The sequence below is a fragment of the Leopardus geoffroyi genome, chromosome A1 (genome assembly GCF_018350155.1).
Source record: "Leopardus geoffroyi isolate Oge1 chromosome A1, O.geoffroyi_Oge1_pat1.0, whole genome shotgun sequence".
NCBI classification, from domain to species: Eukaryota; Metazoa; Chordata; class Mammalia; order Carnivora; family Felidae; genus Leopardus; species Leopardus geoffroyi.
In genome coordinates, this window is record NC_059326.1 from 2245243 (window position 1) to 2261197 (window position 15955).

The following is a 15955-nucleotide window of genomic DNA, read 5'->3' on the forward strand; positions in this document are numbered from 1 at the left end:
CCTAGGTATTTTGATTCTTGGTGCAATTATGAATGGGATCAGTTTCTTTATTTGTCTTTCTGTTGCTTCATTATTAGTTTATAAAAATGCAACTGATTTCTGTACCTTAATTTTGTATCCTGCGACTTTGCTGAATTCATGTATCAGTTCTAGCAGCCTTTTGGTGGAGTCTATTGGGTTTTCCAGCTATAATATGTCATCTGCAAAAAGTGAAAGCTTGACTTCATCTTTGCCAATTTGGATGCCTTTGACAAATTTCCTTTTGTTGTCTGATTGCTGATGCTAGAACTTCTAACGCTATGTTAAACACCGTGGTGAGAGTGGACATCCCTGTCGTGTTCCTCATCTCAGGGGGAAAGCTCTCAGTTTTTTCCCATTGAGGATGATGTTAGCTGTGGGCTTTTCATAAATGGCTTTTATGATGTTTAAGTATGCTCCTTCTATCCCAACTTTCTCAAGGGTTTTTATTAAGAAAGAATGCTGAATTTTGTCAAATGCTTTTTCTGCATCGATTGACAGGATCGTATGGTTCTTATCCTTTTATTACCGTGATGTATCACATTGATTGATTTGCAAATGTTGAACCAGCCCTGCAGCCCACGAATGAATCCCACTTGATCATGGTGAATAATTCTTTTTATAAGCTGTTGAATTAGATTTGCTAGTATCTTGTTGAGAATTTTTGCATCCATATTCATCAGGGATATTGGCCTGTAGTTCTCTTTTTTTGCTCGGTCTCTGTCTGGTTTGGGAATCAAAGTAATGCTGGCTGCGTAGAATGAGTCTGGAAGTTTTCCTTCCCTTTCTATTTTTTGGAACAGCTTGAGAAGGATAGGTATTATCTCTGCTTTAAACGTCTGGTAGAACTCCCCTGGGAAGCCATCTGGTCCTGGACTCTTATTTGTTGGGAGATTTTTGATAACTGATTCAATTTCTTCACTGGTTATGAGTGTGTTCAAATTTCCTGTTTCTTCCTGTTTGAGTTTTGGAAGTGTGTAGGTGCTTAGGAATTTGTCCATTTCTTCCAGGTTGTCCAGTTTGTTGGCATATAATTTTTCATAGTATTCCTTGATAATTGCTCATATTTCTGAGGCATTGGTTGTAATAATTCCCTTTTCATTCCTGATTTTATCTATTTGGGTCCTCTCCCTTTTCTTTTTGAGAAGCCTGGCTAGAGGTTTATCAATGTTGTTTATTTTTTCAAAAAACCAACTCTTGGTTTCATTGATCTGTTCTACTGTTTTTTTATTCTATATTGTTTATTTCTGCTCTGATCTTTATTATTTCTCTTCTTCTGCTGGGCTTGGGTTGTCTTTGCTGTTCTGCTTCTAGTTCCTTTAGGTGTGCTGTTAGATTTTGTATTTGGGATTTTTCTTGTTTCTTGACATAGGCCTGGATTGCAATGTATTTTCCTCTCAGAACTGCCTTCGCTGCATCCCAAAGCATTCGGATTGTTGTATTTTCATTTTCATTTGTTTCCATATATCTTTTAATTTCTTCTCTAATTTCCTGGTTGACCCATTCATTCTTTAGTAGGGTGTTCTTTAACCTCCATGCTTTTGGAGGTTTTCCAGACTTTTTCCTGTGGTTGATTTCAAGTTTCATAGCATTGTGATCTGAAAGTGTGCATGGTATGATCTCAATTCTTTTATACTTATGAAGGGCTGTTTTGTGAACCAGTATGTGATCTATCTTGGAGAATGTTCCATGTGCACTCGAGAAGAAAGTATATTCTGTTGCTTTGGGATACAGAGTTGTAAATATATCTGTCAAGTCCATCTGATCCAATGTATCATTCAGGGCCCTTTTTTCTTTATTGGTCCTGTGTCTAGATGATCTATCCATTGTTGTAAGTGGAGTATTAAGGTCCCCTGCAATTACCACATTCTTATCAATAAGGTTGCTTATGTTTGTGATTGTTTTATATATTTGGGGGCTCCCATATTCGATACATAGGCATTTATAATTGTTAGCTCTTCCTGATGGGTAGACCCTGTAATTATTATATATTGCCCTTCTTCATCTCTTGTTACAGCCTTTAATTTAAAGTCTAGTTTGTCTGATATAAGTATGGCTACTCCAGCTTTCTTTTGACTTCCAGTAGCATGATAGATAGTTCTCCATCCCCTCACTTTCAATCTGAAGGTGTCCTCAGGTCTAAAATGAGTCTCTTTTGGACAGCAAATAGATGGGTCTTGTCTTTTTTATCCATTCTGATACCCTATGTCTTTTGGTTGGAGCATTTAGTCCATTTACATTCAGTGTTATTATTGAAAGATATGGGTTTAGAGTCATTGTAATGTCTGTAGGTTTCATGCTTGTAGTGATGTCTCTGGTACTTTGTGGTCCTTGCAACATTTCACTCACAAAGTCCCCCTTAGGATCTCTTGTAGGACTGGTTTAGTGGTGATGAATTCCTTCAGTTTTTGTTTGGGAAAACCTTTCTCTCTCCTTCTATTCTGAATGACAGACTTGCTGGATAAAGGATTCTCGGCTGCACATTTTTTCTGTTCATCACATGGAAGACTTGCTGCCATTCCTTTCTGGCCTGCCAAGTTTCAGTAGATAGGTCTGCCACTAGTCTTACGGGTCTCCCTTTGTAGGTTAGAGCCTGTTTATCCCTAGCTGCTTTCAGAATTTTCTCTTTATCCTTGTATTTTGCCAGTTTCACTATGATATGTTGTACAGAAGATCGATTCAAGTTACATCTGAAGGGAGTTCTCTGTGCCTCTTGGATTTCAATGCCTATTTCCTTCCCCAGAGCAGGGAAGTTCTCAGCTATGATTTGTTCAAGTACACCTTCAGCCCCTTTCTCTCTCTCTTACTCTTCTGGAATTCCTATTATACGGATATTGTTGTGTTTGATTGCATCACTTAGTTCTCCGATTCTCCCCTCATACTCCTGGATTTTTTTTCTCTTTTTCTCAGCTTCCTCTTTTTCCATAATGTTATCTTCTACCTCACATATTCTCCCCTCTGCCTCTTCAATCTGTGCTGTGGCCACCTCCATTTTATTTTGCACCTCATTTATAGAATTTTTTAATTCATCATGATTATTTTTTAGTCCCTTGATCTCTGCAGCAATAGATTCTCTGCTGTCCTCTATGTTTTTTTTTTCAAGCCCAGCAATTAATTTTATGACTATTATTCTAAATTCTTGTTCCATTATATTGCTTAAATTGGTTTTGATCTACTCGTTAGCTACTGCTACTTCCTGGAGTTTCTTTTGAGGAGAATTCTTCCGTTTCGTCCTTTTGGCTACTTTTCTGTCCCTTACGTGTTTTAAACGCTTGTTGTGTGCTCTGCACCTGCGAGCACTGCTGTATTAAAGGAGGGTCATGCACTGTCCAGGGCCTGGCCCTTCAGCAGGTGTTTTTTCGGCGATTGTTACGTGCTCTCTGTTGTGAGTTTATTTTATTACCCTACTCGTAGTGACAGTTTGGACCCTCCACCAGGTGTGCTTTGATTTGGTCCTTGGAGTAGCCCTGGAAAGGGAAACAGATAGACAAACAGGAGACAAAAGCACACAAACACATAAATGACACAAACAAAGAAAAAACAAAAACCTAAAGACTAAAACCAAAAACCCAAAAAACACCACTACAAGTAGAGAAGAGGGTGGGGGTGGTGCTGATGGAAGAGTACAAAGAGAGAAATGACAGGGGGGGAGAAAAAAAATAAACATTGACCAGGCTGAGAGACTAAAAGGCTTAATCATGAGAGAGAGAAAGGAGTGTAAAGAAGGAGGCGTAGAACATGTGCAAGACAATGGATTAACTATGCCTGTTTGGAGAGACCAATGACCAGAGTAACCAGCCTAGGGGAGGGAGGAGATAAGGAGGAGAAATGGGGCGGGGGTGGGGGTGGGGGGAGAATATATCTGCTCATCCAGAGTCGACCTAGAGTCAATCCAGGCAACGCTGCAGCGCTTGTGGGGAGGAGCTGTCCGCAGGGTCGTGCTGCTCCGGTGGATGCGCAGTTGCCCAGGGCAAAGGGGCGTGGCTTGGCGTAATCTGGCCCCACCTCCACTATGGGCCCAGGGGGTGGTGATCCCTGAGTCCCCTCCTTGGGGGGAGGGGGGAAGGGTGAGCCCCCAGTCTCTTCTCCACGGGGCCCAGCCGGTGGCCTCCGTTTGAGTCGTCCTCACTGTGCCAGGGGCGCAGACGTGGGGGGAGGGGGTCCTTCTCTCTCCGCCAACACCCCTGACCCTGAGCTTGGCTAGGATTCCACGTCGTGCTCCGTGCGCTCTGGCGCTGGGGAAGCGCCTCTCCTCGTGGCCACGTGTGGTCCTGGTGGCTTCGTCTCTGCCGCCGCACTTCAGGGACGACCGCCTTCTCCTACTGCAGACGGAGAGCCGCTGCCCTTGCCTCTGCGAGCCCCGGGGTGGCGGACTCCAGGGACACGGCGGCCTTTTCCTCCTGCAGACTGCACCCTTGGCCCAGCCACTGCACGGGGCTGGGAGTGGGGTGGAGGGGTGGGGTGGGGTGGGTGGACGCAGGAGGGTTCTGTGCTATCGCGCAGCCCTCCAGGCAGGGAACCGCTTTCTCCAGCTGCGACTGAGCCCCTGACCTACCCCCGCACCCAGGCCCCTGGCTCCCCTCCTCCCCAGGTGCGCGAACAGGGAGCGGGCCCCAGGCCCCAGTCCGAAGAAAGCCCCCCAGGCAGAGATCGGATTCCTCTCAGTCCGAGGCCTGTCTCCTGTCCGGATAAGGTCCTGCACTGCTCTGGCCACTCTTTCTCTTCCCTTCGTCCCTCCGCAGAAGGGGGTCCCTCCCCTCCTCGCCCGCGCGGCCTTTTGTCTCCCCCAGCTCGCAGTTACGCACCTCTCTTTTTTCCTGCTTTCCCATTTTCTTCCTGGTAGATTCAGACTCGTTTCCTCCCAGGCTCTGGTGCTCAAAGTCCTTTGGCTTCGGCACTTCTTTGTTTGAGAGACGCCGGACGTATGGATCCCCCGCTTCTCCGCCTGTTGGCCTCATGGATTCTTAGTCAGTAGGTTACGATCCATTGCTGACGTTAATTAACTTTGATACTTAGATTGTACCGGATTCGGCCAGGGGGAGCCCCTTCAAGTCGCTCTTGCCTTTTTGCTACATTTGGGACATCCTCATTATTATCTCTTACTTCCAGGCTCATCTTGTACTTTCCCTGCTCTGGTCTCAGAATCAGACATTTAACCAGGGAATGGAACATGTTTTAGTTATTTATTATTATTACTATTTTTAAAACTTTTTTTTTTGTTTAATTTTAGAGAGAGACAGAAGGAGAAATGGAGGGGTGAGGCAGAGAGAGGGAGAGAGAGACTCTTCAGCAGGCTCTGCGCTGGCTTGGAGCCCGACGCCGGGCTCAATTTCATGAGAGTGAGATTAGGACCCAAGTTGAAATCCAGTCGAACACTTAACTGACTGAGCCACCCAGGCACCCTGTAACATGTTTCAAATATTTGCAATATTCTTATTTAAGTAGCTTATTTTTAAAATACAATTTTCCTGTGTTCAGCTCTGTGCTGACAGCTCGGAGCCTGGAGCCTGCTTCACATTCTGTGTCTCCCTCTCTCTCTACCCCTCCCCTGCTCATGCTGTCTCTCAAAAACAAGTACACATTAAAAAATTTTTTTTAAGTAATTTTCACTTATTGTGTTTAAAAATGTCATTTTACTTACAACGCCATTTTATATTTAATGCCAATTAATTTTTAGTGCCATTTTAAACATTTACCCACAACCCAATATATGCCATGAGACCCCGATCTTGTGTTCAAGATTCTCCCAAAAACACTATAGTTTGTTTTTTTTTTTAATTTTATTTTTAAATGACATCTACATCCAGTGTGGGGCTTGAACCCACAGACCCAGGATCAAGAGTCTTGCTTGCTCCACTGACCGAGCCAGCCAGGGGCTCCCCCAATTACGCTAGTTTTTAAGAACCCGAACTAATGTGGTTGGCAAGGATGAGAGTATTTATATTTATAAAAAAGTTTTAAAAAACACATTAAAAATGTAATTTTTGTATCTGTGTAAATACTTTATTTGGTTTCCACACACGGTATTGAAATTTACACATTATATTTAGGACAATTAATATACAGCTAACTGAAATAAAATGTACAAGAAGCTTATGAGATATGAGACGCAGACAAGAAAATCTGAAATGTTCTTAACTGAATTTGTGCTAATGGGAACACCAGGACTCCTGGCCTTGATCTTAGCCTTGTGTGTCAATTGTTTTTTTCTGTAGTTACTAACTGACGCCCTTCCAAAGAGATGTTTTACTACTGTGTCTAAGAAATCAGTGAACAACGAGGTTTTCAATCTTACCAAAGTACAAAGCATGACTTCAATTCTAGGCCCTCTGACAGGACCCAGTACCTGTATTTACTAAGTTCTTTAATGAAATTTTATCAAGAAATTACTGAATCAGGAAGTAAATACAAGGCGTCTTTATATTACAAAGAAAATCAGTGAAGACTCCAGAAGACAAACATCTAGTACTTAAAAAACAATTCCAAATTCTGGCATTCGGAGCAATGTAATTCCCGTATTATCTTTTTCTAAAAGAGACCTCTTCCAGCTTGTTTCCAGACCTCTTTCACTCCTTTAATGCTTTCTCTTTTCACACATTTCCAGTATTCTTGTATACTTTGCTGCTGTGGTACCTGTTGACACAAAGTGAAAGTAAAGAGATCATTCTCTTCAAGGTTAAACACGATTTCATGCGGGCTCTGTTACCATTTATTTCCCACATGCCTCCAGAGAGTCCCTGAGATGGATTATGTTGTGAAAGAGGACTGCAACAAAACCGTAAGTAGGACGGGGTGAAGGATGAAACGTGAACGAGATGTAAGGACAGCCTTGGGTAACTCAAGAGTGGAGGCTAAGTGCACGTGATTGGAGCCTCTTCCGTAAGAAGATAATGAAGATCGTGGGCAATTTCTTTCATATATTGGTTTTAAAAAATGTAATTATTTCATGACGCTTTATAATATTTTATAATGTTTTCCTTTTTATGGTGAACTTTATTTAGCTATGTGGAATATAAATTATAAGCCTAAAACTGATTTAAACCTACCTAAGTTAAAAAGAAACAATATATTTTATAAGAGGCTTTAAGAAAAAAGACTATAGTTCACCTAAGTGCTCTGTGAATTAAAAAGTTCTATGAGTATTATTCCTCTGTTAAAGAAGAAAGTAAAGGTTAAAAAACATTTGTATCCTTGGTGAGCACTGGAGGGCAGCGTTGCCGGATATCTCCCAAATGGAAGCAAATCTGCCAGTTGAAATTTTTTTAGAGAGAGTGAATGAGTGAGCAAGCTAGCGTGTGTGAGCAGGAGAGGGGCAGAGAGAGAGAGAGAGAGAGAGAGAGATTGGGAGAGAGAATCTTCAGCCAGCTTCATGCCCAGCACGGAGCCCGACAAGGGGCTCTATCTCACGACGGTGAGATCACAACTTGAGCCGAAATCAAGAGTTGGAAACGAAACCAACTAAGCCACACCAGTGCCCTGCTAAAGTTTTAGATTTATTTAAAAAGTTTATTTACTTGAGAGAGAGAGAGGGAGAGAGCATGCGTGCACAAGTGGGGGAGGGCCAGAGAGGGAGGGAGAGAGAGAATCCCGAGCAGGCTCTGTGCTATCAGCTATCAGGGTGCAGCCTGACTCGGGGCTCGAATTCACAAACTGGTGAGGTCGTGACCTGAGCCGAAATCAAGAGTCAAACGCTTAACAGACTGAGCCACCCAGGTGTCCCTCTTTTAGATTTTATATATATTCTTTTCCTGATCGATTTACAGCTCTGTTTAATGTCTTTGAGAAATGGCAGAGGCTCGTGGGTATATCAAATCGTTACTGCAAAGGCTGGTTTCACTTTCAGGGACAGGATTATTCACGATGAGATGCTGGATGCCTACAAAGCTTGTGAGACACATTTGCTAACAGAAATCATATTTACTCATTGTCCATTAATAATGTGGGTAGCAGGAAAACGAGGTGCTTTTCTGAGGAGTCAATGAAGGGGACTGTCCGTGAATCCACCACATTCTCTCCCTCATTCTCTCCTTTCTTCTGGCCGAACTGCCTCTTACCACACAGTTCTCTTTCCACCCTTGTTTTCAACCTGCAGACTGCTTTTATGAGTGTGCTTCTTTTTTTTTTTTTTTTAATTAATAACTTATTTACTTTTTGATTTACATCCAAATTAGTTAGCATAGAGTGCAACAATGATTTCAGGAGTAGATTCCTTAGTGCCCCTCCCCCATTTCGCTCATCCCCCCTCCCACAACCCCTCCAGCAACCCTCAGTTTGTTCTCCACATTTATGAGCCTCTTTTGTTTTGTCCCCCTCCCTGTTTTTATATTATTTTTCTTCCCCTTCCCTTATGTTCATCTGTTTTATCTCTTAAAGTCCTCATAGGAGTGAAGTCATATGATATTTGTCTTTCTCTAATTTCGCTTAGCATAATGCCCTTATGATGGTGCTTCTAAGCAGATTCCAATTTAAACAAAATTTTGAGTTTTATTTGTCCCACAATTATAGACTAATTTGTGAAGAATCTGAATACAATAACAATGGGTAACATTTACTTCAACTGTCTCAGGCACTACCCCAAGTATTTTACGCTTAATTCTTACAACATTGTTTTCTGGTAGATTCTATTAGTTTCCTCATTGTACAGATGAGGAATGGGAGGCTCTGAAAAGTTAAGTGGCTTTGCAAGATTAGGCAGCTGGTGACAGAGCTGGGATTTGAATTTAGGTGTGTCTAACTCCAGAGCCCAAAGTAAAATGATTTCTGAATAAGCAGCTTCTGATTAGATTCAGATTAAAAAAAAAAAAAAAAAGGCAAAGGAAAATACTGGATCCCATCTGAAAGAGACATCTCCGTTTGTGATCATGGCTTATAATCTCTTTACAAATGATAAAACCTCCATTTACGACCACACACACATTGCCCAACTTCTAGGTGTAATGCCATTCACTTAATTACATGTAAACATGTCGTTATTAAAAACTCAAAATCTTTACCCATAAACCTCGATGCATCCTGTTTTTTAACACCCCGAGAAACTCTCCATGACTAAGACATTCATCACCATCCACATCAAAGATCTTGAACACGGTGTCCAAAATATTGTTGGAGAGTTCCTGCCCTGTTGCTACTTTCACGGCCCTCTTAAACTCCGCTGAAAAAAGAAAACATAAAACAACTCATCAACTGTGTGAAACAGTCTAAGTGGAATCAACCTAAATTTTATTATTTGAGAAGCAAAATTAAGTCTCAATGTTCATTATCACGGAAGTAAAACAAAACAAAAAATACTCATTAAGGATATGTTGAAATAATACATTTGGCTGAGAAATGTCTTGAAAGTAACTGAAAGAGAGGCAGCTATTTTAATTTAATCAATGTTCTAAAGAACATATTTAAATATTCCCTTTTCCTTTTTAGGAAATAAGAAAGTAAAAGCAAATAACGTAATTGTTAAATGTGAGAGTCCTTGTAAGTCTAGAGTAACCACACTGAATTAATTAAAAGGCTAATCAACTGTTTCACTGGTAATTGGCTCCTTGACTGGTATGTTCTAGTTGAAGAACAGAGTGATGTTATTTGTAGATGATAAAAATTAAACGAAGTCACGTAACTTACCCAGTCTGACAGGACGGTGAGCTAAACTAAACATTTGCATGGCAATAGCAAAATCTTCTAGGTGGGTGGCAAAATGACAAAAGGACTTGAACTCATCCAAACTAATACTCTAATAAAATAACAAAAGTGAGTGTTAATTACGATTTTGTAAAACTGATCTTAGAATACAAGCAGAAGCGTAAGTCCTGTTTCTACCATAAAGCTTGTGAACTTTTATGGCCTTCCAAGAAAGTCTATTAAAAAGACGGGCAGGGCCACCGTGCATGGTTGTGCAGACTGCACGCTGTGTGCGAGGCGTCTCCTGGATCGCGCAGGGCGAGAACTGGGGTGGCCCTGTGTCACAGACCGAATTGTCTCCGCAAGATCCACAGGCTGAAACCCAAACACCCAACGTAACTGTACTTGGAGACGGGACCTTTAGGGAAGCAATTAAGGCTACATGAGGTCACAAGGGTAGGACCCCACTCTGATAGCACCGATGTCCCGATAAGAGAAGGGGACAGCAGCGCACGCTCACTCCGCACGTAAGCACAGACGACAGGCCTCGTGAGGACGGGGTGAGAAGGCGGTGGTGGTCTGCAAGCTGGGAGGAGAGGCCTCACCAAAAACCAACCTGCCGGCACCTTGATCTTGGACTTCGGGCTCCAGAGTTGTGAGAAAATGAATGAGTTGTTTGAGCCATCCGGCCTGTGGCATTTTGTTACGGCAGGCTGAGGAAACTAACACCCCGTTACGTGCTCTGCCTCCTCGCTTTTCTGCTTTATCCGTGGACACAGCACGGAGTCAGAGCACTGGGTTTTGGAGTTAGAAAAGCTGTGCTTTAATTCCAGTTCTGCCATTTACTGTGTACATGGTCTTAGCCTCTCCAAGCCTTAGCGAAGTAACCTTTCAGGAAGGAAGGAATTTGCTCAAGATCTACCAAGTGGAACAATCAGAATTTGAACCTTGGTTCCTAACTTCAAAACCTCTGCCCATAAAAACAAAACAGAAATAAGTTAGAAAAACTAGTTTTTCCACTGAAAAAGTAAACAAAGTATGAAAACCGTTACTTTGAAAGTAAATTCTTCCCCGCCTAAAAAAAAAAAAAGTTTCTCGGGGCACCCGTGTGGCTCAGTCGGTTGAGCGTCCAACTCTTGATTTCAGCTGAGGTCATGATCCCAGGGTCGTGGAATGGAGCCCTACATGAGGCTCCATGCTGAGCAGGGAGCCTGCTTGAGATTCCCTCTCTCTCTCCCTCTGCCCGCTCCCCTGCTCACACTCGCTCTCTCTCTGAATATATATATATATATATATATATGTATATATATATATGTATATGTATATGTATATGTATATGTATATATGTATGTATGTATATATAAAAGGTTTCTTTTGTAGGCACCTTCAGGATCATGTCCTCTGCATGTAGGTGGTGGTCTTATTCAAGTTTCACTGCCCGCAGCCTTGGTAAATTCATGGAAGTTTTACTTTTAAAATTTAGTTAAGTCTTTGAAGAGGTAACATATACACATGGTAAACAAACAAATTCTAGAATGGATAAAAAACAAAAAGTCTTTTCCCCTCCTTTGACCTCCAGTTCCCTTTCCCAGAGGTAAAGCACTGTTACCAACTCTTTGCGTATGCTTCCAGAAATATTCTACTCGTATAAAAGAGCATACGCACACCCCTGTTTTACACAGTGGGAGTGTCCTCTTCACACATTTCTACACTTTGCTTTGTACTCTTAAGAATACACCTTCCTAGCAGAAGAGTGGCCGTTCCTCTGTATCGTAATCTCAAAGCCGCCACTCGGTGCAACCTTCTGATTTTTCCTTTACTGCTAGGTGAAAAATAGCATGCCATCAATGTTTGAATCTGTAGGTTTTAACTGTGAATGAAGTTTAAACACTTTTCTCTTCTGTTCTTATTGGTGATTTGTGGAGTTCTATTCTTGTCTTTTTTATGTCCTCTGCCTAGATTTTTAATGAGCTGTTATGTGGCTTACTGCTGAGAGACAATCTCCATGGGTCTCTCACGCTTCTGCACATCTTTCAAAGAGAAGCTCCAACTACTTTATTATTCCAGACTATCTTTCTAAGGGCATTTGTATAGCGAACAGCCTAGAATATTGACAATGTCTGCTTTGGAAGTAGAGCACAGTTTTGCTTACTGCCCATTATAAAAGATTCAGACTCCTGAAGATGAGCTTTCTTGGCTATGTGTGTGGGCAGCATCCACAGGGTACTGAGCATGGTCCCCATGGGACTTAGGAGGCGAGGGAGGACTGACACAAACATGATGCTCATGCTGTTGATATGCTATGAATAATAATGTTCTTTGCTTCCGACCCAATAGTCTGGTATCTTTGGTCAGCATCCATGAAATGGTACAGGCTAACTTCCAAACAGATAAAATCTCAGCTACTTTACATTTATTAACACATTGGTTTTTAGGATCCCTTTATACATTAAATAGGGCAAAATTTAAGACCTTCCAAAGTTCTTGATTTTTAAAGATCTCATGATAAATTAAAGAAATGGGCCCATTACATGTGATGCCAATATTTCTTCCCTCCCCCCAATTTGCTAACTTTTTTCTTTTGACTTTGATCCTAGTTTTGAGGGGGATGAGGGGAAAGCAACAGAATTTTTAACTTTTAGACAGCAATTTCATCAACTTTTCCTTGAAAGCTTCTGAGTTTTGCCTAGAGAAATATGCATACCCTACTCTGAGATGATTGTTTCCAAGTTTCCTTCTCTGTATACTCAGTTTCATTTTCCCCTGTAACATTTAATTCTTAGATCTATCTGGAATTTTAGAGTAAGGAGTGAGGCAGAGATTTACGTTCATTTCTCCCTCAGATGGCCAGTCAATTAACCTAATGCCATTTATTAATAATTCCTCTTTTACCCAGCTAATTTACAATATGAATTCACATATACTAGATTTCCATGTGTATTTGGGTCTAGTTTTGGACTTTATATTCTGTTCAACTGATAGGTCTGTCAAATTCATTGTAACAGGCTGTTCTAGTTATCAATATTTGGTAATATATTTTAATATCTCAATATTCTTTTTTTAAAGACTTAATTTTTTATTTCATTTTTAAAAATTTTATTATTAAAAAATTTTAAAACATTTATTCTTTTTTTTTTTTTAATTTTTTTTTTCAACGTTTATTTATTTTTGGGAAAGAGAGAGACAGAGCATGAACGGGGGAGGGGCAGAGAGAGAGGGAGACACAGAATCGGAAACAGTCTCCAGGCTCTGAGCCATCAGCCCAGAGCCTGACGCGGGGCTCGAACTCCTGGACCGCGAGATCGTGACCTGGCTGAAGTCGGACGCTTAACCGACTGCGCCACCCAGGCGCCCCAACATTTAGTCATTTTTGAGAGAAAGAGAGGCAGGGTGTGAGTGGGGGAAGGGCAGAGAGAGCGAGAGACACAGAATTCTAAGTAGGTTGAGCTGTCAGCACAGAGCCTGATGCGGGGCTTGAACTCAGAACGGCAAGACCATGACCTGAGCTGAAGTCGGACACTTAACATTCTGAGCCACCCAGGCACCCCAAAGACTTAGTTTTTTAAAAGCCATTTCAGGTTCATAGAAAAACAGGAGAAGTTACAGAGATTTCCTGGATATCTCTTATCCCTGCAGCATTCTTTTCATAGAAACTTTTACGGCCTGTCTAGTTCACTCATGACAATCTGATGACATTTTTATTGAAACCCATTACTGTTCACCAATACTTTTTGGTTCCTGCACACAGGAAAGATTACACCTTTCTGCTTCTTTGCAGCTATGTGGGGTCATGTGATTAGTCTGGCCGGTAGCCATGTGTGATGTTTCTAGGCCAACACACTTAATTGCCGGAATGTACTCACTCCTTTCTTTTCCTGCCACGGCCTCTGAAGATGATGTTTTTTCCAGCCGGTAAAGCTCCAAGATGGCAGAGCTTGAAGAGTCTGGGTCCCTGAGCAACTGAGTAGGCAGAGGCGCCTGGCAGCCCACAGTGGAAATGTAGCACGACTGAGAAAGAGATCTTCCTTACGTTGGCCACGGGGACAGCACGGCAGTTTTAGAACCGCAGCAGACCCAGGCTGTTCCAGTGTAAGTGTTACACTTACAGATGACTCTAAGGGACAACTGCTCATCTATAATACTAAGACTTCCCGTTCAATAATAGGAGATAGCGCTATAATTAGGCAAGTTTTCTTTTATATCTATCAAGACTTTAAAGCTTCATTTTCATGTATTTCTTGTTAAAGTCATTTTTAATTTTATGTGTTTCTATTTCAATTACAAATGAGATCTTAATTATATTTTATTATCTTTTCCCTCACTATAGAAATAGCTTTAAAAAATTATATAGGGGCGCCTGGGTGGCTCAGTCAGTTAAGCCTCCCACTTTAGCACAGCTCATGATCTCATGGTTCGTGAGTTCGAGCCCCGCGTCGGGCTCTGTGCTGACAGCTCAGAGCCTGGAGCCTGCTTTGGATTCTGTGTCTCCCTCTCTCTCTGCCCCTCCCCTGCTCACTCTCTGTCTCTCTCAAAAATACATAAACATTAAAAAAAAAAATGAAAAAATTATATAAAAACATATGCCCACTCCAATACTATGTTTTGGAACAATAAAGTAAAAGCAATATATAAAGTAAAAAATCACTTCAAATCTTACAACAGTATATTAATCATTATTAACAGTTTGGCAATCATTACTTAATATACATATAAACATACACATAAACATTAAAAAAAGAAAGCGTATATATACACACGCCATTACATTTTCTTTCTTTTTTTTTTTTTTAATGTTTACTTATTTATTTTGAGAGTGAGAGAGGGAGAATGTGGGAGGGGCAGAGAGAGAGAGGGAGAGGGAGAGAATCCCAAGCAGCCTCCACGCTGTCAGTGCAGAGCCCAATGTGGGGCTTGATTTCACGAACAAGTGAGATCATGACCTGAGCTGACATCAGCGTCGGATGCTTCATCGACTGAGCCACCAGGTGTCCTGCCATTACCTTTTCTAACCTGTAATTTGCACATGGGGCAGCTACCGCTAACATACTAGCATTGTAACAGGCACTTCACTGAATTTTTGCTGTTTCTAATAGCTTTTCAGTGTGATTCTCTTGGGTTCTCTAGGCATAGAATCACATCTATGCAAACAAAGCCAACTGTCCCTCCTTCCAAAGGTTCATACTCTTTTATTCTGTTAATTTGTACTGGCTGAGACTTCCAGAACAACAGTGGTGACAGTGGACATTGTTATTACTGACTTTACCGGAAATGCAAAACTCCTGTTTGGAATACTGACTCCATCTGGGCAGGAATTCATTCATACGAAAATGTAAACACCATTTCTCACCTTGATTTTACACTCAAATAAGAGAGTAACATGGTTTGGGTTACTCTGAAAGTTACTTTATTTAATTATATAAATGTTTTTAACGTGATTTCATCTTTACCAAAAGTATAATAAAAAGGCATACGAACCTCTCCTGCTGACAACTTCTCTCTTACGTTTTTCCAATAGATGTCTTTATTTTCAGTGTTAGTGAAAAACAGTAGCCATTCTGCAAAGTCTTCTTTTCTCATGAAACTCAAACCTTTAGAAAACTGAAGGAATTCCATTTCTTGGACCTCTGTTTGTAAATTCTCCATAAATCTAAGTGTTAAAATATAAACTTGATGTCAGGAACCAGTGGCATTCGATTTTAATATTGTCAGAAGGCCCGCGAGGCACCTCCGGCGGTACCCACGGAGCGGCTGGCCTCTTGACACGCTGGATCAAACAAAGCATTAGTGTGGTGAAAGGGGTGTGGGGAGCAGAAGATGAAGAGAAGCTGATTAAAAAAAAAATTTATTTGTTCTAACTTTTGGCACGCACCACTGTCTTTCTCAAGAGCTTTCCTCTTCATTTCCAGGAGCTCTTTTTTTTTTTTTTAAATGTTTATTTATTTTTGAAAGAGAGAGAGCACGAGTGGAGAAGAGGCAGGGAGACAGGGAGACAGAAGGATCCGAAGCAGGATCTGCATGGACAGCGGACAGCCGGACGCGGGGCTCGAACTCACGCACTGTGGGATCGTGACCTGGGCGAAGTTGGACGCTTAACCGACTGAGCCACCCAGGTGCCCCCAGAGAAGCTGCTTAAGTCCATACTTGCTCCAATTTGTCACACTCTATACTCAATTTGTTTGTGCAACTTATACTTGGTGACCTACTTCTGATAGAGATTTATAAAAATTATGTAAAATGTTGCTCTGATGCATCTGTAACAGTTTTTTTTCCAATGTAGAAAAATTATCAAGATCAGAGAAACTTAAAATTCACTTGGGTTACTGCC

The 15955-nt window shown here is 41.5% G+C and overlaps 1 protein-coding gene across 1 annotated transcript in view; it reads right to left on the minus strand.

The window, feature by feature from the left end:
* Positions 1 to 5996: 5996 nt before the first annotated feature.
* Positions 5997 to 15955, minus strand: part of MICU2 (mitochondrial calcium uptake 2) — a 142281-nt gene continuing 132322 nt past the window's right edge. Inside the window, exons 9-12 of the mRNA XM_045453937.1 lie at positions 15106 to 15277; positions 9634 to 9742; positions 9012 to 9169; positions 5997 to 6651 (exon numbers count right to left, since the gene is read on the minus strand). Of these exons, the coding sequence (XP_045309893.1) occupies positions 6547 to 6651; positions 9012 to 9169; positions 9634 to 9742; positions 15106 to 15277 (544 nt within the window). The 3' untranslated portion in view covers positions 5997 to 6546. The remainder of the gene's footprint in view (positions 6652 to 9011; positions 9170 to 9633; positions 9743 to 15105; positions 15278 to 15955) is intronic.